Source organism: Heliangelus exortis, chromosome 1 (genome assembly GCF_036169615.1).
Source record: "Heliangelus exortis chromosome 1, bHelExo1.hap1, whole genome shotgun sequence".
Lineage (NCBI taxonomy): Eukaryota > Metazoa > Chordata > Aves > Apodiformes > Trochilidae > Heliangelus > Heliangelus exortis.
The window spans coordinates 59,134,288-59,158,550 of NC_092422.1; the positions used below are offsets into that span (position 1 = coordinate 59,134,288).

A 24,263-nucleotide genomic window follows, 5' to 3' on the forward strand; every position below is an offset into this window, starting at 1 on the left:
TAACTTCTTTATTGAGCTTTGATTTCAAAGAGCATCAGGAAATAATTATATATTCTGATAGACACTAGAACTCAGATGTAGTGGGCTGAATAGTACAGCAAGTATGAGGGTATTTGACCCCCTCATACTACAAAATATCACGGGCCTATTCATCTTCCTGCTTATGTTGAGGGGCAATGTAACACCACTGGCATCATGAGAACTCCACTTAATTTTCTGTTATCAAATCCACCAGTATAATTTGGCTGCAGGTCACTTGGAGCATAAAACTGTAAACCAATTTCTTTTTTACTGTTACTGAAGAGAACTTTAAACCAAATGGGGGCTTCAGAACCTCGTGTGCATTGCACAAGGGAGGAATAACCTATTGGTATGAAAAAAAGACTTGTGCAATACGAGCATGAATAAACACTCTGGATTATAATCATGTTTTGTGCTATGCAGACCCTGCATGATGCTGTAGTGGCTGCTTTTACCTGGCTTTGCCTGCTGTTGCTCTGTATAGTATAACATTGTCTCTGACTTCTGTAAGCCCAGGGAGTGCTTCCGTGGGAGCTGCCTAAAAGGGGCAGGGAGCAGATTCCTATTTAGGGTTCCTGCTTCTGAAAACTCAGTTCTTGTGCCCCAGAAAAGTATTGCACCTTGTTCAAATATTAGACCTGTCTCCTAATTTTGCAGAAACTGGACTTATTTTTGATCTACTTTGATGAGACCATTAGGAAGTATTCAGGTGGCACTTGTACAGTCTTATACCTTTTAACTGCAATTCAACCATGCAGTCACAGCCCCCCCATTGCTGAGGTGAGACACCTTCTCTGAGCTGAGTTCCTCTACCAGAGGGCAGTATATGTGCTCAGTCTCAAACACAGAGATAGGTTTCACCCCTCTTGTCTTTCTAAGTGTTAGTCAGTTTGCACTCTTTTGGCTTTGCATTCCTTTCACATATGTTACTCAGCTATTTTAGTGAGCTTCCTTTCTAACCCAAAAAACAACAGCATATTAGAATATTATTATACCCTTACATCTGAAGAAGAAGCATCTCATACGTAATAACTAGAGTTTATATTCATCTCTCCCTTATTTTTTCATAAATAGCTTCATGGCATTGCTTGCTGTCCTGGCATCCCCTCAATGTGTCATTACAGACTAAAAAAGTGATTCAGCTCATTGCAGTGCACTCTGGGGAGACAGCAGGCCAGTGAGTTGTAGAGGGAGCACCAATTCACAAGGTCATTGCACTTACCCAAGAAAAAAGCACCTTACAGTCCTGGGTGTAGTTCTGTACCTGGTTAAGTCAGTGGCTGGGTACCACTGCATCATCTGTGCAGAGCTGCACACTGGAAGGGGTTTGCTGCCATCCAGCTGTGGTGGCAAAGTGCAGGGGATGCACAACCCAGTGACAGGAAGGTGCTTCAGTCATGTCATGACATGCTTCATGGAAATCTGTTTCCAGATGTTTACACTGGGGCCCACATTTGTTTATCACATCTCTCTCTTCTGGTGTCTTTCATGTATTTAAGAGAAAAAAAATACTTACTAGTGTCGTTTGTTGGAAAACTAACTTGTGTGTCAACATGGTTGCACTCAATCTCATTCTTCTCTTCTCTCTAATGAGGAATTTATTAGGATCAGGTGAAATAAAGATGTACATCACCTCATTTCCCTAAGATACCTGGGGAAGTCTGTAGGGGTGACAGCATAAGTACACTCCTAATTTGATTTACAGGAATGGTGGGGCCTTATCAAAAGAATAAGTGTGTCATGCAGATTATGGTGTCATTGCCACCGTGCTACCTTCCCTTTTTATCTCAAACAATTGCCTTCAGAGAGAGCAGTAACACCATATTCAGTCTGTTTCTCAGTGCCAGACATTTTCAGGCCTCTGGTGTGGTGTTGCTGCTTTGGCCACTGATTTTTGGAGATAACTACTGGAGACTTGGACTAAACCATCCTCTGTTCAGGGAAAGGACAAACTCCTGGGATATCAGAGCAGGTGCCCAGGTCTACACTAAAGCCCTGAAGTTTTTGTTTAGAGGAGCTGGGCAGCATTCACTTTTCTGTCTCCAGAATCAGGGTGCAAGTTTCCAGTTCCTTTTTCTCTTGCAGGGAGAAGTAATAACTGAAGCCTCAGGCCACCAACAAATACAACAACCTTCACATCAGTTTGGAATAAGAAATGCCTCCTGTTTTTCATTTTATTTTTAACTTCATTTGAGTTGGGAGGGATGTGAAGAGGACAAATCACATTATCATTATAGATTTTTTTTTAGTGTGTGCCTGCTGTGGCATGGAGAATATTACTGTCACACATTTTTTCCCTGCTCTTGTAAAAATGTGGGTAGAATAATAAAATACATTCTCTATTTAATTTTATCCCCAAGAAGGCATAAAATTGACAACAAATCTTCCAGAAAAGGAACTTATTTCAGAAAAGAGATATTTAAATTATTTAAGACTCATTTTAAAACACTTTGCTTCATAGGAGGCTCCGGAGCACAGCCATTTACAAAATTAAGAATACTGAAGGAAAAGCAGTTAGATTTAAAATATCAGCAGCTTATTTTAAAAATACTGCAGATGTAATTTACTGTGTAACGTTAATTTCACCATTTGTCCCTTCAGCTGCAATTTTCACCTTCAAAAAAACAGAGAAGCCACAATAAAAGTAAACAAATCAAAGCCGGAATTAATGTGCAGTGATGTTATTTCAGAAAAAACATGGTGATCCCAGGAATCCATTATCAGCATTTGTGTTTGGTTGAGACATTTTGTTATTTAGCAGATGAAAATAGCCCAGCTGGGCAACAGTTAATGGAGATAATTCAATAGCTTCCTCTCACACGTAGGGAGACCTCCAGCCCAAGCTCACATGCACATTTTCTGCAGGAACTGCTGCCCTCCTACCCATGACTGCAAGCATTGACCTTTGCTTTGCAGTTTTGCTAAGATTCCTTAGATTTGGAGTTATCCCCCAGGCAGAATTTAAAGTAGCCAGAAACAAGAAATCCAGCTATGAGATAAGGAAATTGTCTGCAAGAGCTTCCTGTGAACATTAAAAAGATGACAGGTAGCAAAAGGATGGGCAGGTATTTTAAGCTGTGGGGACAAATACTTTGTATCATCTTTTCCCATGCTCAACTGAAAATCATGGAAGATTGGTACTGGCACATGGCCAGTCTCATTTTCCTGAAGTACAGAATAAAAATAACCTCAGACATGCTTGAAAGCTCCAGGAGAAACGAAGGACTTAGCCAGGGGAAGTCACAGAATTACCTTGGTTGGAAACGACCTTCAAGATCATTGAGTTCAACCATTAGCCTCACACTGCCAAGTCCACTGTCAAACCTAAGCACCACATCTACATGTCTTTTGAATACATCCAGGGATGGTGACTACATCACTGTCCTGGGCAGCCTGTTCTGGTACCTAATAACCTCTTCAGTGAAGAAGTTCTTCCTAAGATCCAATGTAAAGCTCCACTGGTGCAACTTGAGACCATTGCCTCTTGTCCTATCACTCTTTGTTTGACTATAAAAATCTGCTTTTTCATCTTGTTGAGTGGAATTTGCAGACCTCATCCAGACAGATTTATTAGAGGGAATACACTAAAAAGAAAAAGCTGAGCTGAAGTGCTTGGGATAATAACAGTGAGAACACCAGAAGGCAGCAGTAAAATTGCAACTTGGGACTGTTGCCATTATCCTTTCTCTCTGCACCTCTTTGGCTTTGTCTTCTTTATAACAAATATTCAGGTAGTTCAAGGCAGCAATGAATACACCCCTAAGCCTTCCTGTCTCCTCATTGAACAAGCCCAGGTCCTTCAATCCGTCCTGCCACATCCTATCCTTCAGCCTTCTGATCACTTAGTGGCCCTCCACTGGTCATACTGTAATTTTCCAAAGTCTTCCTTACATTGGAGAGGGATTAAAATTGGAGGGATTAAAATTGGAGACCATGGTGGCCTCATGAGCATCAGCAAAAAGGAATCATCTCTTCTTCCAGCCTTCTGGTGATGGTTTGCTAATGCAGCCCAGTACCCATTGGCCATCACTTTTGCAAAAACACCCTGGTCACATTTAGTCAACTGGCCCACAAACTTATCAGTTTTTATTTCTTTGCTAAGCTGCTACAGTCAGCCTGAACAGGTGCCTGGGGTTATTCCAGCTGAGATGCAGCATTTTACATTGGTGCTGCACAAAAACTAATGGAATACAGTAAAAGAATCTAGGTTCAGGTTTGACTGCTTTTCAAGATGCACTAGATTTCTCTTTTAAATTTCCAGAACCGACAGAAAAGAATAAGAAGGTTATTTTAATTACCATTTTGGTACAGTTTTTGGGTCAGGTTCCTCTGCCACAGAGAGCAGTGAAGTGCAGTGAAAAGCTGAGCCAAGGGCTGTGTACTAAACCAAGATGTTCCTCTGAAATAACAGTTTCAAGGACCTCCTAAAACCAGCCTCTGTTTTTTTGTCTGGGTGGGTTGAATGGGCACATCTTTGAATAAATGCTTGGATAGAGTAACAGGTGGTGACCCTTTGTAATATCATAAGGTACTTACAACTTCTTATTGGGAATGTGGAAGTAACAAATAGGCAAAATACTCAGGTAAGCTTTTACAGGTAGCCAGCAATATGGGTTATTTCATTACTTTATTACTAGCAATTTGAGATAACACCATGATAAGGTACTGTACTAGGAACTGAAAGCTGAAATGGAATATGCTAAGGGAAATCATAAGAGCCTGAGGAGGGGAGAATCTTGTTCTGTTGTTCTGCAAGTCCAGACCTCTATTTTTATACAGATAGACTCTAATGCATTCAAGAGTTTTCTAAAGTCTCCACAAATAAGAAACTGAGATGGTGGTGGAATGTGAAATGTTGGCAAAACTGGCCCAGGGAAAGAATAAAATCCATTTATCTGTAAGCTTGTCCTGCCAAAGATCAGTGGGGGTTTACTCATCTCCACTAGGGAACACAAACACAAATAGTTCCTTTGTTTATGGAGATCTGGGGATTGTTCTTGCTACAGACTGCCTTGGATCATAGTGTTGAAATGGTGGAAGAATAAGAGACCATCTGTAGGTTTTTTGTGATGCGGGATAATTCTGTTGACAGTAGTTATTCTGAAGGAAACTAGATCCCAACTGTAATGCCTCTGGGATAAAAATGTGTGACTTTGAAATCGTATATTGTACATATCTTGTCTAGCTGAAGCATTTCAATGCCACTGAATTTATGTGGAGGAAGGGTTTCTTGGTACCTTAGGCATGACATCACTCGTTTCAAGCAAAGAGTCAAATTCCCATCCTGCCTAAAAGCAAAAACAACACTTTAGATTCTGATTCATAATAGCAGATTCTGACCAGCTGTTCTCAGCACTTCAGATATGCAAGAACTGGAACAGAAAAAGAATCAGGCTCTAATCCTGGGTTCCCATTTTGCACTCCTTCTAACTTTATGTGCCAGCTTTACGTAGATGATGGAAGTTATAAGAACTCATGGAGGTGTTAGAGGGAGACGTGTATAAAAAAAAGGAAGGTGCCATGGAAAGGTAGAGTTGCATGTCCATCACAAGATCTAAAATGCACATCAAACCAGGCAGTGTTAATTTGTCTCTTGGATTCCTCTCTGCTTCTGCAAAGCCACTTCTCTATCACATTAATTAATTAATCGTTAATTAATGAATTAAATTTTCATATGATCTTGTTTCTTCCTCTTGATGATAGTGGCTTAAGGCATTAATTAAAATAGGACCTATCATCATGCAAAGCCACGAAATGAACCTGTACCTGAACCTGAGGACACTAGAACACTTATCCCTAGTATGAGAACTGCACCCTTATGGTGCAGAGTGTAGGCTCCTGAAGCAGATCATCTGAGTAATTACCTGTAGATTTGAGAGTTTAGAAGCTAAAGTTATTTTCCCTTTATGAATGTTAACTCAAAATGCTGTTTAATACAAGTGGCATTATGTAAATTCACCTTCTGGGAAGCATAGAGGCCTGAAAATGGGAAAATAGTCTTAAATTTGGGGACTGCTGATGAGTTGAGCTCTGGTTGAGAGAGCTGCTGTACTAATACTGAGATGGCAGCACCAACCCAGTGAACAAACCACACCATTATAAACCTATAATACCAGCAAAAACCTCAGCAAAAAATAATGTGAATGGGTGTGGGTTTTGATTCCTACAGCTTATCCAAAGGACTTCGATCAAGCTGCTACAGATACCAGACCAGGGACACGTGTGCTGCTTTTTCTCTCAGAGAAAGCGTGTGTAAAATACTCATAGTTTTGTTGTATTTTATGCCTTAAACTGATAAGCTGCAAAATTTGCATGGCTACTCAATATTCTAAGTTCTCCTAGGAGAACATAGAAGGTGCATTAGCTGCATTAGCTGAGCACCTCACTACAGGAGGGACACAGAAGTGCTGGAGCGTGTCCAGAGAAGGGCAACAAAGCTCATGAAGGGCCTGGAGCACACACAAGTCCTGTGAGGAGCAGCTGAGGGAGCTGGGGGTGTTTGGTCTGGAGAAGACGAGGCTGAGAAGAGACCTTACAGCTCTCTTCAGCCACCTCAAGGGAGGTTGGAGTGGGGAGGGAAACAGCCTCTGCTCCTTAAGGAACTGTGATAGGACCAGAGGGAATGGATGGAAGCTGCACCAGGGGAGGTTTAAGCTGGATGTTAGGAAATGTTTTTTTACTGAGAGGGTTTTCAAACATTGGAATGGCCTTCCCAGGGCAGTGGTGGAGTCACCATACCTGGAGGTGTTTAAGAGGTGTTTGGACCTGGTCCTTAAGGACATAGTTTAGTAGTTGATTGTGGTGTTAGTCGAAGGTTGGACTGGATGATCTTGGAGGTCTCTTCCAACCTGAACATTCTCTGATTCTGTGAGGTTTCTGAGGTTTATCAATCTCACCAAACATCAGTGCTTTCAATATTTTACAAGTTACAGAGTACAGGTCAGCTGCTCCCAGTAAAAAAAAAAAAAAAAAAAAAAAAAAAATTCAGAGCTTTTAAACAAGCGTGGCTGTCAAAACACTGCACCCTCCTTCCCCTGGTTTCATGGTTCTGTCTCACCTCTTGTACTACAGGGCAGGAACCTGCTTAGGGCAGACTGAAGGGAAAATTCATCCCTTGTGCTTTTATTACAGACAGACAGTGCCAGCCCAGGGTGAGTGGTGGGGAGGAATAGCAGGAGGGATGGCAGGACAAGATCTTGGGGCTGCAGGATTCACTTGGCTCAGCTTAAAACAAGTTTTGAGCCAAGTTAGGAGCAGTGAATCCAGTGATGGCTGAAACAAAACCTTGTGGAGCCTCTGCTCGGGGTGTCAGAGAAGTAGAGTCTAAAATGCTATGGAGATCTGAAGATTTCCATTGAAAGCACAGGGCCCCAGGCCGAGATGCCCACCCAGCAGCAAGCTGCAGCTTTCCTGCTGCTTTCTTTCCCCGGCCGTGGGCAGAGGAGGCAGATGCTCCATGGCTGAGCTCAAGATTGGTAGCACCATCTGGTGGTTGCATATGCAGAGAATGTCCATCCTCCTTCCACCTTTGAGGCTTCTTGTGCAGATTACAGACCCTCAGTCAAAAATTGCAGCAGGGGTGCCCTGCAGCTTTTTTGTCAATCACTCCATTTTACTATGTAAGCCCACGGCTTGCATGTCATGGTCCAAGGTGTTTCCCACTTAAGGCCAAATCTTCTAAAAAGCCACTTGAAAATATTCTTAATAAGCCTGTTGGCCTTTCCTTTGAAGAAAACCCCCAAATAGTTGTATTCCACATCCAGTGCAGTTGTTACCTTGACAACTGCTGGTAGAAAACACAACTCAGAGAGTCAGTAATTTCTCATTGCAATTAAGTTAGCTAGGTTCTCTGGAGAAGGACACAAGATGAGTTTTACTTTCTCCATGATGCTACATGAGACAAAATTACAGCTAATTACTTTTAATTCCATTTCCATCCTGTATGACTCATTAATATAATAGCATGGCAGAGCAGAAACCATAAAGGCTTTTGTTGCGTTTTTTCTTAGCACAGTTTGTAACTGAAAGTTAGCACCAGCTCAGCAGTGACTTTTATAATAGTGGTCCACAAAGGTGAAAAATGTTTTGCTGATGAACTTAATACCAAGTGCTTAAATTTTCAAGCAGTGTGCTTTAAAGCCAGTTGTCAACTACCCCACAGTATTTGTGTTAGACCTTGTATCTGGCACAGAGATTGGAAGCACACACTACATTCCTACAATATTCCTAATTACTTACAAGGGGAGATTAAATTCTTTTTTATGGACTTAATTTAAGGGCTGAAGCAAAGGAGGACTCTTGCAACCAGCTTAAGCCAACCTGCCAAGATTCCTCTCTTGTTCTGCAAATGACCACATTCACGTAATAATGAACATGAATCCTAATTCAGTTAGTTCAGTATACTTTAAATCAAAGGACAGATACTCTTCTTTGACCACCAGAACTGAGATGGTGGAAGAGCTCCCCATGCTGGATAGGCTTCCAGCCTAATTGAGAGTTGCAGATATCAACAATCTTGTGCTTCTAGCCCCATGAGAGCCTGGAAACTCTATATTGCTGTCTGTTCTGTCATACACTTAAATCAAACCCACCTCCTTTCAGGTAAAGTTTTCCATCATAGTAACCACAGTTAAATTGGTGCAGTTGTCAATTACTGGTTTTTTGCCAGAAGAACCTTCCTGGGCCAAAGGAAGTCTCTTTGCGTGCCTTTTTACTATGCTGGTATTTCCAGCTGACACATAAGGGGCAGAGTAGAGATAAAGGATATCCTAGCTCAAGGATGGAGCCACTGTGTTTATGAAAGCAGCAAGTTTAAGGAGGGATGAAACATCAATACTGTAAAAAAATCAATGTAAAGTAATCTTTCAGGGAGATACTGTAACTAATTGAGCTAAAATAACCCATGAATTACTGGACAGGAATGTCTACTAGGAAGACAAAGCTGAGTTACCTATAATGACAGGTATTTTGTAAGGTATTAGTGGCCAGGTCTTCTCAGCTGCTATGGAGTAAACTCAGTCATTAGTGAGTTGCCACTTTATCTGAGTTTCAGACTGCCTGCACAAGCTCTCTTGAAAATTAATCCAAACTAGAGGGACAATGCTAAGCTGCATGGATGTGAGCAATGTGGATGGGACCATGTGGCCTCAGGACTGAAGATTGTCTCTGGCTTTCATCTAGAAATTCAAGTACAGCCTGTAATAGAGATTACTGACTCCAGCTCTGGTGTTTCTTTGTGCTTTGCAAGGACATTATCAACTTGGAAGGACTTCAGAGAAGAAAAATCTGCGATTTGGACTGGCACCTTTTAGCAGCAGTACTCAGATTTAATTTATTTTGGTTTTCAAAGAAAAGGTTGGGAGGTGAATTGATCTTGCCCTCTCTAAGTTATCTGTAAAATCAAAGGTTATCTGACAGGAAAGGCTTTTAATCTCCCACACAGAAGCACAAGTAAGTGGAGTGGGATGAAGTCAATGATAAACGGATTCAAGTCATGAAGCAGACACAGTTTTGACAGCAATGAATTACAGGAACAACTTTTTCAAGAGCATGTATGGTTCTTCACTGAAATATTTAAATCCCTAGCTTCTTTTTACATGATCTTATGAAGCCTATCCACAAGTTATGAAGCTGATGCAGATGTCTTGGGATAAAATAATTTAGCCTGTGTTATTTAGAAGGCCATTCTAGAGCAGAGTCTTCAAAGAAGGATCCTGTGAACTGTCCTTATGGTTGGGTGGAAATTCTATTGCTTCTAATCAGGAGATCTCTCTGGGTAGTGCCAGGACCTGTTCCCTGCTGGAAAATATTTAAGAGTTCATAGATTAAAACCAGTTGAAAACCATTTATCAAGATTTCTGACACAGGTCTGCTGATCTTCAAATCTGCAAAGGAAATACAATCTTTAACATGAACATATAACTGAAATAATATCTCTATTAAAACCACTATTCCTCACATATTGAATAGCACACCTGTCAACCCAATGAATATATTGATTGCATCTTAGGGTTTGCCAGAAAAGCTGTCATCTCAGTAGTGTTTTCTAGGCTGAAATGCAGACACAAGAGAGGGCTTCAGGAGGATATTTGCTACCCATAAATCTAAATCTGCAGTCTGATATTCCTCTGTTTCCAGACAGGTTAATTACTGTATACACAGTCTGTATGTATTAACATTGAAACCTTTTTTTTTTTTTTTTTTGGAGAACCTCAAGATCCTCCCCTCAGTTTGCAGAGGCACTTCTCACTTTGGCAGAGGCAAAGCCCCCTGGTCATAGACCTCCTTTTTATTTCTTTTTTCCTACTAAAATTTCTTTCTGATTTGTAGATTCTTTAAAATCCCGGTTTTATTTCCCTGCTGTGACTTGGTTTCCTGAGGGAAAAGGACTGATATTGTGCCAACCAAACAGAAATGTCTAAAATGCTGAGCAGCACACACTTTATGTTTGGATCTGAAGAGCAAGTTGCATGTCAACGGGAAGGCAAAATAGAGATTCCTGGTTCCTTGAGCAGCATCTCTCTCTGTCTACCACACAGTTCTCCCCGTGCTACTCTGCAGCCCTCAGAGAGAAGCAGAAATAAGGCTGTCTCAGGTTCTCCTGGCTCTTCATCTACACCACTGTGTAAGGCAAAAGCCTCCACTGCTGGAAAAAAACAGGCTTGGCCCAACTTTTCCTAGCCCCATGACACAGACATTGGTTCATTGGTTTCCCTTGTCAGAGATGTAACAGCCCACGTTGAGATCCTCACTGATGCCATTAGTTTGGTCACTCAAGCTGCAGTAATGCAACTCTGAGGTTTAAATTCCTTGAGGATGCAGTAAGGGATGTCCTACTACAATTATATGCAATAGAGAGGAAGACTACTCTTTTATTTTAAATTAGGAGTTTGCACTCAGACAAAGCATTAAGAGGGTGACCCACACATCTGAGTATACTCAGTGCCACTGCTTTTTAATTACATGACCTTATCTCACAGAGAGCATGACAGTGTACAACAGGGAAGATTTTTTAGTGCATCTTGGTAACAGCAAATGGAGCACTTCCAGTTTCTTTGGCTCTGAGAATTAAATAATCTTCTTTTAGCCTTGCTTCCAGTGTCATTACATAGGTATGAAATCCACTGAGTTTATTGTAAATCAGCTCCTGAGACATGGAGGGAAATTCTACACATTTTACTCACATTAACAGAGAAAGTGCACACAGTTTGATTCATGTTTAAAATTATTCTAGTATTCTAATTTTCATAGATTATAGTCTTCTGTATTTGTACATGGGTTATAGTCTTCTCCAATCTGCATCTGCTTCCATAGACTATGGTTTGCTGCATCCATGTGGCTACTGTACATCCAAAACTCAATTCTGGGGTGATTTACTTAGCAATGTAGAATAGCAGATTGGATCAAGGCAGATTTACTGTCTGCTTCTATCTTTATCCTTACTTTACAGAGCACTAGCCATGATGGAATTTATGCAAAGCATACAAAGCAAATTAGTTACACTTTATTTCTCAGAAAGGTGGGTGACTGGGGCAAAGGACTCCCAGTCTGCTCTGAAAAGTGTAATCTACTTCTGATGTGCTGCCAGCAGAAGATAATTGCCTCCATTGCTTCCTGTTCTCAGAAATGTTTCTAGACTATCACAGATGCTTCTGTTCCCTGTAAAAAAATTCAGACCAGCTACACAAATACATAGAGGAGAGTGGGAGTGACCACCTGCAGACTTCAGTCTACAGAAAAAATATATGGCATTTCTTTCCATCATTTGTCAAAGGAAAAACAGTGCTTTGAGTTGCCCTGTGCAGAAACACTGTCTATCCACAGGAATCTAAATCTGCAAAGCATGTAAAAATCTTAAATTCTACTAGACTAAAAATGTAGGTTATTTTAAATATGCTGCATTTTGCTCTAGCAAAAGATTTCAGAAAGACAGGGGTTTTATTTGTTTCACCTTTAAGAAGAAACCATGAGTAGTATGAATAGTAACATCAGGGAACAGAATTTTCTCTCTCTGTGAGTGGATGATTATTCAGTAGCAAATAGTGTCCATGAAAAACATGTTCCCAGGTATTTAGTAAGTTTTGATTGATGATTATTTATGGCTCTACTAAGAGCTTATTAAAATATGTGTTGCATCACAGTGGATTATGAAAGATCACACTTGTAATATATTTGTTCATCTTTCATGAGAAATTCCAAGTTTGAAAAAGTATGTTTTTAAGATAATCACATTTTAAAAAAATGTTTTCTCACTGAACCTGCCTACAGTTTCTTTGTCTGCATGCCTCAGTGGAGTTTGAACATTGCTGATCTGAAACACATGTGAACTTCAAAATGACAAGCCAGTTGGGCTGGGGAAAAAGCTTATTGCAGCTGAGCAAGCAGGGTATGTGTGAATCATTTCACTAATTGTTTAGGTCTTCTTAATTGTATAACTCATGTCTTTCCATTCATCCTGGGGCTTCTCTCATGGACTTCTTACTCTTTTATATTTTGAGGTCCTTGAGTCCCTTCCAGTTGGACAAACCCTGGCCTCTGGTGTTCCATGATGTTTTTTGCTGGGGGTTTTCACTTTACAGGGATGTTAGGGAACTTTGATGGCAAATCTCTGGGCATCAACTCCAGCTTCCTGTGTGTCTTCTGCTCAGCACTTTACAAAATTTTCCCACATAGACTTATTACATTAGTAAGATTATAAAGGGGATATTTAAAGGTCCCTGTTAGTGATGTGCCATGCCCTGAAATTGAAATCAACACTGCAACATTAATTAAGTCTCCACTGTTTATATGTATATGTAGATATTATATGTATATTGCTCAACTAGATGCATTTAATGCAGCCTCTTTTCTCTCTTTTTAATGTAAATAAATCCAAAATGTATTTATAAATAAATGTAAGCTCCCTACATTATACACGTAAAACCCCTACATTTCAGTCAGCAGGATATTCAGTATTTCAGGCCTGTAAAGGATACTGTCTTGCAAAATGACATTTCTTTCAGTAGTATATTTAGACACTTCTGTATTTCCTACATAATCTAATAGTATTAAGGCAAAAGGGAGGAGAGACAGGCTGTATTTAATGTATTTGTGTTACATTACCAGAAACTGAAAAAAAATTCAGTTCTTGCATTCTTGTGGAAAAGTTAATTACTCACATGGCACAACATCATTATAATCAAGATAGAGCAATCAGTTCATATAACAAACCCTATAATCAAGGTAATGTAATCAATGTGAGTAATCAACTATAATAAGCAATTAAATTTCTAACTGCATCAAGCAATAACTAAAATTACAGCCTAGAATTAAATCAGCTAATTGCATGATTAGAAACCTGTGTAAAAGCCAATGGTAAATCTAAGTTTTTAACTATGCAAAAAAAGCCATTGTAGGTGTCCTGGGAAGGTCTACAGCCTCAGCCTGAGAGACAAAGAATCATAGAATTGGCTGGGTTGGAAGGGACCTCAGAGATCATCAAGTCCAACCCTTGATCCACTACCACTGCAGTTACCAGACCATGGCACTGAGTGCCACATCCAGTCTCTTTTTAAATATCTCCAGGGATGGAGAATCCACCACTTCCCTGGGCAGCCCATTCCAATGCTTGATCACCCTCTCCGTAAAGAAATTCTTTCTAATGTCCAACCTAAACCTCCCCTGGCACAACTTGAGACCGTGCCCTCTTGTCTTGCTGAGAGTTGCCTGGGAAAAGAGACCAACCCCCCCCTGGCTACCCCCTCCTTTCAGGGAGTTGTAGAGAGTGATGAGGTCTCCCCTGAGCCTCCTCTTCTCCAGGCTGAACAGCCCCAGCTCCCTCAGCCCTTCCTCACAGGGCTTGTGCTGGATCCCTTCACAGCCTCCTTGCTCTTCTCTGGACCTGCTCCAGGACCTCAATATCCTTCCTGAACTGAGGGGCCCAGAACTGGACACAGGACTCAAGCTGTGGCCTCACCAGAGCTGAGTACAGGGGCAGAATCCCTTCCCTGGACCTGCTGGCCACACTGTTCCTGATACAGGCCAGGATGCCATTGGCCTTCTTGGCCACCTGGGCACACTGCTGGCTCATGTTCAGCTTCCTGTCAATCCATACTCCCAGGTCCCTTTCTGCCTGGCTGCTCTCAGCCACTCTGTGCCCAGCCTGGAGCTCCCCATGGGGTTGTTGTGGCCAAAGTGCAGGACCCGGCACTTGGCCTTGTTGAACCTCATCCCGTTGGAATCAGCCCAACTCTCCAGTCTGTCCAGGTCCCTCTGCAGAGCCCTCCTGCCTTCCAGCTGATCCACACTCCCCCCAGCTTGGTGTCATCTGCAAATATGCTGATGATGGACTCAATCCCCTCATCGAAATCATCTATAAAGATATTAAACAGAACTGGCCCAACACACGTGCTAGCAAAACTTGACTTAGGAAAGCAGTCATGCTCCTTTGCCAGGCTTGCATTTGACAGAGGTCTGGGGTTTTAGGGCAGGACTTGGCTTTCTTGCTGGAGCCTTGTGTGGTCCCAGCTCCCCAGTACCACCAGAGCAATGGCTCTGATGACATTTTGGTTTGCAGCATGGCAGCCTGCATGTGTGCATCTCTGCATACATCTCTTTTTCTTCCTGCCACCACCCATGCCTGCATCAGCTCAGGGCACTGGGGCTGCTGAACCTCTCTGGGGATGTGCAAAGAAATCACCTCCTGTTCCTTCTTCTCTTCCAGCTGCACTGTGTGTGCTGTGAAAGCTGATGGGTCTGCCCTCCTGCATTTGTGCCAGGCAGAGTGTGTCCAAAAGTCTTTCAAAGAAAAAAAAATAGTATTTTAAGGCGATTCAACCTCTCTGAATAGAACTGTTCATCTGAGAACAGACCTGTCTGTGCACATCATCTAGCAATGGCCAGCTTCAGCATCTGGAGGCTTTTCGTTTGACTTGTAGCAGTGCTACCAGTCCAGAAATCTGTCCCAAATACAGGAGAATGAAACTGAGACTGCCACTTGAAACTATTTTAAAGATAAGAAAAATGAGAAAATACAAAGTGAAACAGATCCATATACATGTTCTTCAGCCATGATGGTATTCTGAATACTTGCTGGTTTGTAAAAGCTGAAATGAATCAGAAGGCAGAACCCTAAGGATTCCATAGCATTGAGTCTTTCAAATTAAATAAGAATCCTAAAAAGAGCCCCTGGAAGGCACAGTGTGAAGCAAATGGGGTTTGTGAGAGCAAAGAAATGTTTAAGCCACACCAGCTGCTTTTCCTATTTTCAGCACTGGAGTCAGGTTATTTCAACAGAGCAAATGAGACAGGCAGAGTTCCTACGCTGGAGCTCAGCATTTCTGGAAGCAGATCAGCTCCTAGGTTAAGTTCATAGAGGGCAGATGGAGAAGCACCAGAAAGGATAAGTGGTGACTGGAGTCTGAAGTGAAACTCTCAGCATTGCTCTCATGTCATGGACTCGCCCAAAGAGTGTGAACAAATAGTGTTGTGAATGCCTGTGAAGTATTTAAACAGAACTGGGAATGTATTATTTGCAGCAGGGGATCACTGATGTCTTGTAGTTGCCTAGCAGAAGGAGTATGGCATGGACAGAAGCATCTTGTCTGTCTGTCTCTACATCACCTTGAAGTTTCTGTTCAGCTGTACCTGTGGGACCCCTGGGTTTTTAAGGTGGGGGGAATGCATGTAGAAAATGAATCAACACACACACACAAGCCTGCAGGTTGGATCAAAATAATGTGTGAAAAGCTAATTCTAGAGTTCATAGCTTCTTAATATAGTTTGCTAATTCAACACGGCAAAAAAAATTCGAAAACATTCTGTTCTTGATGGCCCAGTCTGTGGTAGCCCTTGTCAGTAACATAACCTCAGGGCTAGGCTGCTGCACAGACGTAGGACTGTGGGAATCCAGAAATGGATTGCTCTTGTTTTTTAGCCCTCACCCTTCCAAATCCCAGATGTGCACTGTGCACTCCCTGACAGCCCAAGGTGATGCTCTCAAGAGAGCAAAACACAGAGGAAAAAGTAGAAAACAAACACTGGTATCACAGGGTAAGAAAACTGCTGAAATGCAGAAATAGAAGAAGTTGGAGCCCTACTTGATGAAGTAAAACCACATTGATATTTGGATTCAAAACATAATGATGAGCTTAGTGGCAATGAGATACAAACTCTTAATAACTCTAGAAACCACTCTCTTGCTGCATGCACAAAATGGGAAGCAAGTAGGAATTATCATAGAATCATTTAGGGTAGAGAAGATTGATAAAAACATTGAGTTTAACTCCAAATTAACGCCACCAAGTCCACCAGCACTGTTAATCTTTTCCCCATAACTGTACTTTCCCAGCTTCCTTAATTTCAAATAAAATTACAATTTATTTTTTTTTACATTTATTTATTCCTGTCATTCAAGCATCTCTCCACAGTGTTCAGGACTTTGTTTTTTCTAGCATCTAGACTTGCTTTCTGGACCATAGTTTTTTGAAACCTGGTGTTTTGTAGCAACAACAACATTCCAGATTGCTGACAGCCAAATGCTTGCAGCAAATTTATGTTGTGTTTTGAGTTTCCTAGTGAATGAGAGAGTCAGAGATGCTATGGCTGGTTCAAGCATCAGCCCCTTCAGCATCGCTGACACTGCAATGGTACCTCTGCTCAACCCATGTACCAAAGGCCAGGAGCTGGTTACTGGCACTCCTGTAAGAGCAGTCCCTGCTACTGAAAGGACTAAAAAGAAGCCCACTGAGCCCCATGATGGGGGTGGGCAGCCCTAGGGCACTGGCCTGTCCTGGGGGGCACCTTTGCCATGCACTCTCCTGCCCAGAAGCTCTTGCAGTTGAGCATTACCCCTCTCTCCCCAGCTGCTCTCTGAAATGCAAAGGTTATGAAAATAATACCAACACATGTAGAAATAAATTTGAATAAGGCATATAAGGAATAATATTTTAATAGCTATCTAAAAGCTATGTTTAAAAACATTTCATGTGTCATGAATTCTGGGCAAGGCATGCTGTTGGTCTGCCAGGAGGTGAAGGAATTACTACCAAGCACAAAGAAACACACAGGTCTGTAAGAAACTAGCCAGTATAAAATGGTTATGGTCATCAGTTTAGTTGCTGTTCCATTAGTTGATGTGGGTTCAGTATTTGGAAATCTGGAGTTGGAGAGTTCAGGGAGGGTATTACTATTTCTGCCCTTAAAATAATGAAATTACACAAGACAAATTGTTTGCTGAAAGCCTCTTCTGCTCCAGACATAGCAAACTGAAAACTGAATTGCATGTTTAGGTGCCAATGAATAAAAGCCCAAAACAATTTTCAAAAAGCCCCACCATTGTTTCCGATTCCAGAGGTATAATCATGTGCTTTCTATGAGAGTTTTAAGGCCAGGAAGCAAACAGAAGTATAAGATGTTTTGTTTCTTAAAGTTGATACCCTCTCACCACTGTATTGAGGATACTGACAAGTACCTTGGACTCAGATATTCCTTAACACTCACCTTGTTACAGCCAACATGGAAGCTGATCATAACATTTTTAAAATTAACTTTTTTACTTTGTTTATGATTGAAAGCACAAAGATGTTTGCACTGATCTTTCCTATGAATCTCTGGGATCTCCTAGCAGTGATCTTCCTTAGGAGACACCCATATCAATGAGAATGTTGTTGAAAAAGACTGAGAAACATCTCTTCATCAGGAATGACAAAAGATCTGTAGCATCTCCTATCATTATTTGTACAGGAGGGGATCCAATCCACTTTATCTCCGATCCAGGGACAGTAATCCAGGCTGCCTGCTTTCCCAGATTCCTCATCTCTTGGCATCTTCTTTCATGAGATTCTTCTCTTCTTTGGCCTGCAAGCTCTTGGGTCTGTATGGTGCCATGTGCTCTCAGATTGTGAGTGTCAGACAGACAGACACAAATGCTCCATCCAGCCCTTCAGGAAAGCAGAAGAGCTGGTTGCTAATAACATCTGTTTGTTCATGTTTGCACTCCTGCTTTCAGAAAATTAACAGAGAGCCTGATCTTGAAGACTGATAATCTCCAGAACACCCAGATGCTGGCACCAGGCTGAACTGGCACTGAAGGGTTATGTTTTGGTTTGCTTTCGGGATTAAACTAGAAAAATCTTGGCAACTCTCTCTACTATTCATTGCTGGCAAGGCTGTAGGTGAAAAGGACCTACAAAAATGTTGTAGGAAGAAAACAGAGAATGAGAAGCTTCAAGGTAATGAGCCACTAAAAACATTAGTCTGCTCTTGGACTCCTCAGTTTTATCTATATTTGTCTTTTACATATGCCCAGGGCTGTTCTGTGGTCTCCAGGCCAACTGGCATGGTCAGGCCCACGTCTGTTCTCTGAATGTCTCTTCATGTCCCAGGCAGCAGAGCAATGTCCAGATTACTTACTGGGAATGGTTCTTGGCCCATGCTAATTTCTAAACCATGCCCAGAAATGATTTTGGAAGAGTGATAGTTTGCCCTGGCCAAAGCCATCACAGGCCCAGTTCTAACAATTTAGTGGACTAGATGATCGAGTTTCAGGCCTAGGAACATTCCCTGGCACTGATTAATCTACACTTCTGTCGATGCAGCCATGGAAGCTTAGACTAAATAAATACTGTCATTAGGAAAAAATAGCCCTCACTATAGAATTACTTCAGTAAATTATTAGCCATGTTTTATGTCTGCAAAATATGGCATAAATTTCAGTCAATACAGCTTATGCTATATCTTGGTTTTCAGAAATAGGACTTGCACATAAGGGAGATGGAATTTTCCCTGTATTATCCAAAATATATCGTTTCTCCAAGGAAACAAGAATTGGGATAGGAAAATCTACTTCCCATACTTCAGTTTATAGCCACACAATCTCCTCCCCACAGGCACTGTATCAAAAAACATGAAAGATACTATATAAAGAACACTTTCCTTACACAAATAATGTGTTGCAGTGATTCCACCATCAAAGAGCATGTGGTTTTTTTATTGTATGCTCCTAAAAGAAATTAAGCAATCAAACCAAAACCATCTATATTTGGACGAAATCTTCTCTTCCTTGGCATAAAGCCTCTGCTCTTAGCCATCTGTTCATCACTCCCAGGTTCTAATACACATGCAAGAAAAATACTGAAATAAAAGCTGTGCAAGAACAGGGAGAGCTACAGCTTGCTCTGTTGGGTTCAAATCTGAGCAGTTCTCATTTGCCTGAAATTAAAGAAAACTAATGGGTATCAGATTAATTTTTTTTGACACCTCTGAAAACTTCCTAAATTTGACTGAAAATTTAATCTAAAATCATCTTTTCCAGTGTGATGAATAAAAACCATTCATTTTTTCCTTTATATCAATCAATAAACCCGAGCATGAAACTACATTTTTATACAGAATTCTTCCGCTTTTTGCCATCTTGCTGTGTTTGTCTGCTATGTATATCAACAGACCTCTAACCAATAGGTCTTTCCCACCCATCCATGTCCAGTTAGAGAGACTTACTCAAAGAAGCAAAGAAGGGTAATGCATTATTTATTATATATTAATATCCTAATATACTAATATTACACATTAGTGGGAGGTAATGCATGGCTCTGTTGCAGTAATAGTGGTTGAGGATGTTACTGGCATTAAAGGATACCAAATGAAACAGAATGTTATTGCTATATATTTTAACAACTGTTAATAGATAAAATATATAAATACTTAAGTATACAGTATGTAAAAGTAGCTCTGTCTCTACCATTATTCCTATAAGCTGTAGAATCATGTAGAATCAAGGATTGATATTCACACATAGTCTGCAGTGGGCAATATGAAAAATAAAGTATTTAATGAGCAGCTTGTCAGGAATATTTTTCTAGCTTTAAAGTTTGTCTCTTTTGCCTTTTTTATTAGAGAGGTCTATAAAATTCAGTGGGTGCTAATGTGGTGTGACATGCTGTTGGATAACTTTAAACACTTTTTACATGTCTGTGTGGTGCCTGATTCATATAAACACCTTAGTAGACAGACAGAGCACAGCACCTCTGTGGCATGCAAATGTAATTCAAATGGAAGCTTTTACCAATGCAACATTTCAGCATTCACAGTTTACCTCTACTCAAAAGCTTTGTGCTTTAGGTGCCAAGTCCTGTGGATATCTGGAAAAAGTCAGTTATTTAATCTTTGTTATTTTTATACTCTTGATCATCCCTCATTCATTTTGATTTGGGGTTGTCAAATGTCACAGCTCTGACCTTTTTGCTTCACAGCAATATGAAGCAATAATAGCTGGTATGGATTTATCCATCACCTCTCACCCCAGGGAACAGTGCTGCTTCCAGTCACAAGCAGACCTGGATAAAAAACATGCTTATTTTCTCCCACAGAGAATGAACCAATAAAAGGACCAATTTCTTTTTTAAGGGTAAGGAGATGTAAAGGGCAGGAAACCTGTGTGAGCCAAGAGGGCAGGGCCAGGGTCAGGGTCTTCCTGTACTTGATGGAGGCAGATTAGACAGCTCTCTCACTGCCTTTAAGAAGACAGAGAAGTGTTTGAGGGGAGGATCTTAGCCTCCTGGGCCAGACACAGCCTCCTTGTGTGACAGTGATGTCACTCATCAGCAACATATAGTAAGAGTATTCATGCCTTGAAGATAAGGTCAGGGAGCACCTGTGTCCAGGTGTTAAGGCATATTTGCTAAATTAACAACCTGTGATACTTTGAGAGAACTTATTAGTGTTCATATCAAGAGGTAGGCTCTGACCCTCTGCACAAAATCACGGAGTTGCTGAGGCTGGGCTGCACCTTTGGAGGGTGTTTAATCCAACCCCCTCTCCTGAGAGCAATGTCAGCTAGAGCATGTTGCTCAGAACTGAGTCCAGTTGGGGCTGGGCACCTACAAGTATAGAGACTCCACAACCACTTCGGGATGGCTGTTCCAGTGTTTAATTACCCATAGAGTAAAAAAAGTTTCTTCTTACATTTGAATGGGATTTCCTTTACATCATCTTGTGCCTATGGCCTCTTGTCCTTTTCTTGGGCACCACTGAGAAGAGTCTGGCCCTGTCTTCTTTACTCCCCCCGGCATGTATAGATCCACACTGATAAGGTACATCTGAGTCTCTTCTTGTCTAGGCTGCACAGTCCCAGCTCTCAGCTGCTTCCCTCATGACAGATGCTGTAGTCTGTTGTGTATCTACATGGACCTTTTCTTCATTCACTGTAGTATGTTCGTATCTCTTTCATACTGGGAAGCCCAGAACTCCAGATATCTCTCACTAGTGCTGAGTAGAGAGGATGTATCAGCTTTCTGGGACCTGCTGGTCATGCTTTTCCAAGGATACTGCTGGCCTTTTTTGTCACATGAGCACATTGCTGGCTTATGTTCAACCTACTCCCCACCATGCCCCTCAGGTCCTTCCCTGTAAATCTGCTTTCCAGCTGGTCAGCCACCAGCATGGTGACTGGGTTTATGGGATGGCTGGTGCATGGGATTATTCTCCAAGATTATTTGCTCCGTTGCCTTCCCACCACTGTGTAGTTCTTTGGCTTCTCTTTCTTGCCATTCTTGAAGATGGGAGGGCCATCTGTTTTCTTCAGGTCCTCAGAAGTCTTCCCAGAACACCATGACGTTTCAAAGATAACTGAGAACTGCTTTCCATGGGCATCACTGAGCATCCTCATTAGTCATGGGTGCATCCAATTAATTCCCATTTATCTCTGATCTCTTTAAACATTCCCTAACCTGATCCTTCACAGCTCTTTCTTGCCCCAGATTTTCCCACTGGTCTCCATTGAAGACCAAGGCAAAAAAGGTATGGGATGTCTTGGCCTTTTGTCAATAGGTTCCCTGCTTCATTCAGTAGCGTGGTTGCACTTCTTGTACACTTCCTTTTTATGTCTGAATTGTATTAGGGAACTCCTTGTTCACCCACACAGGCCTCCTGCTGTCTTTGCCTGATTTACTGCTAGTTGGGAAGAACTGTTCTGATATTTAGAACCATCTTTCCTAGATGCCACTGCTTTTCAGAACTGTATCCCATGGGTTTCTTGCAAGCAGATGACTGAATAGGCCATAGTCTTCTTTCCTGAAGTCTGGGGTTGAAACCCTACTTTCTTCATGCTTTCTTCTTTCCAGATTCTGAGCTTCACCATCTCATTATCAGTGCAAGGCTTCCCAAGACATGTCTCCTCACCAGCAGTTTTGGGAAAAACCACTTGGGCTCCGTGCAGCTGACCATCACATCCTTCCAGAATCTTTCAGGATGAGTCTGAAACTTGTTATTGTTGTGAATATGATAGACAGACGTTTGTCAGGGATTTGCTCTTTATGGCAGAAAAAGACCATTTCTACTGCTCACTCCCCTTCTCTCTCATTTCATCTTCATGCAACAGATGAAATCACAGTCAGAGTAAGATACTCTATGAAAGAAGGCAGCACAACCTCAGGCTGATACTATCCTTGCTGTGCTAGCAGAGATGCTACAGTCCTGTTAGTCCTCCCAACCAGATCTGTCCCTGGAAGTTACTGCTGAAGGCTAATGTTTTCCAAAACCTATGGAAGAATGTTGTTCTTGTTCAAGACATGACATGCTGTTTGTGTGGTATTTGCTTTTCCTCTAAAGAAAAAGTTACTGAAAATTTTTTTCTTATACTTGTGTAATACAAGCAAATATTTTTGAATGCAGAAATCTAACCTTTCCCTAACCCTTGGCAGTTGGTCTCCAAACTTCCTTGGATTTTCCAGAGTAATCAGAAGGCAAACAAGCTGATGGATGAGCTTTATTTACTGACCTGTCTGCGTTCCTGCCTTGCTCTGCTTTTTAACTGATCATGCCTTTTGGGTCAGCAGATTTACCCAGTTCACACCTCATTATCCAAAAAGCATAAAAGATTCAGAAGTGATCTTAAATAGTTCAGATCTTTCTGAAGTTTCTGGGTTATTCCTGAATGGGTCATAATGCTTTAAAGTGCAATGAAAGTTGATCAGCACAGATTTTTGGCAACAACTTAAGTTGTAAATTATCATAGAAGGAGTGGATGACAGTGGGTTTCCATCTTCTCTCTTGAAAGGGGTTTGACTCACCATGTTGGGGAGCACTAAAGTGATTTTTAAGGCATGGATCAGGACTAGAGAAGTTGAAAAAGAGGGGTTTTTTTTGCAACATTAGTCATTCCCACGCTTTGCTTTGGGATCACAGAGGACTCTTTAGCTGTCAAATCCTCCCTAGGCAAATATGTTCTAATCCTGAAACTGATGGAGCTATGCACCCCCCTAGCCTGCAGAGTGGCCATTTGCTAAGCTCAGAAACACACATCTGGCCAAGGTAATTTCATTGAGTTCTTCCTTTATATCAGTTTGTGGGAACTGTTACAAGCACAGTATGAAATATGAGCAGTGAATGCATCTTTTGCAATAACTGTAAATGGAAAATAAGGCAAAAACAAACAGTTCACATTACTTCCCCTTTGTGTCTTCATTTCTTCATTTTTCTTTTATTTTTGGAGTTTGAAGTGTGTGTGTAGTAAATGGAATGCTTAAAGTATTAGCTATTTTACTTTGTTTTCACCGTGGACATTGTTGAAATTCTTTAAAAAGGAAGTCCCATGCCTTGAAGACAAAGAGCAAAATAATTGTGTCAGGTAAGAAAATGCACCATGAAAAAGAGTGACTGGACCATTCACACAGAACAGTACTATTTAGCATCAAGTTAGGGGATGGTTAAATGCTGGATGATGTCTTCATAATAGAGGTGACTGGTACAGAGAAAAATAAATTATACTCACATAGCTTTGTGGCAGAGTGAGGAAGAAAAAGGTAATCCTGAGGAGATCCATTCTGGAAGGAAAGGCAAGCCAGGGGTGTGTGAGCAGCTTACCCAAGCATCTGCATTGGTTTTAGCCCCCACAGAGCTCTAAGCATCTGGCACAGGGACGTGGGGCCTTCACACTTCTTCCAGACTGAGTATTTTATTGTTTTTTTTTCTCTTTACAGGAACCCAGGCCTTTGTATAACAAAAGGTGCCAGTTTTATTCAAGTGGAATAGGATTCCTCTATGATGCCTACCAGACAGAGGTAAACAAACTGGCCTCATCCTGTGTTCATTTCTGCTGTGCTTTGAGGGGCCAGGGAGAAGGGAGGAAGGCGTTTGTGAACATGTCTGGGCATGTAGGTCATGGACTGATAGAAATCCTACTGTTTTTTCTCTCATGAGTGACTTACTGCTTGTCCAAGCCTCTGATGACTGCAGATCATTACAACCACTGAGGTTTTGAGTCATCA

General features: G+C 41.4%; 1 protein-coding gene across 1 annotated transcript in view; it reads left to right on the top strand.

Annotated features, from left to right (window-relative positions):
• Nucleotides 1-24,263, top strand: part of TMEM255B (transmembrane protein 255B) — a 72,755-nt gene that overhangs the window by 33,099 nt on the left and 15,393 nt on the right. The window contains exon 5 of the mRNA XM_071744256.1: nt 23,976-24,056. Within this exon, the coding sequence (XP_071600357.1) occupies nt 23,976-24,056 (81 nt within the window). The remainder of the gene's footprint in view (nt 1-23,975; nt 24,057-24,263) is intronic.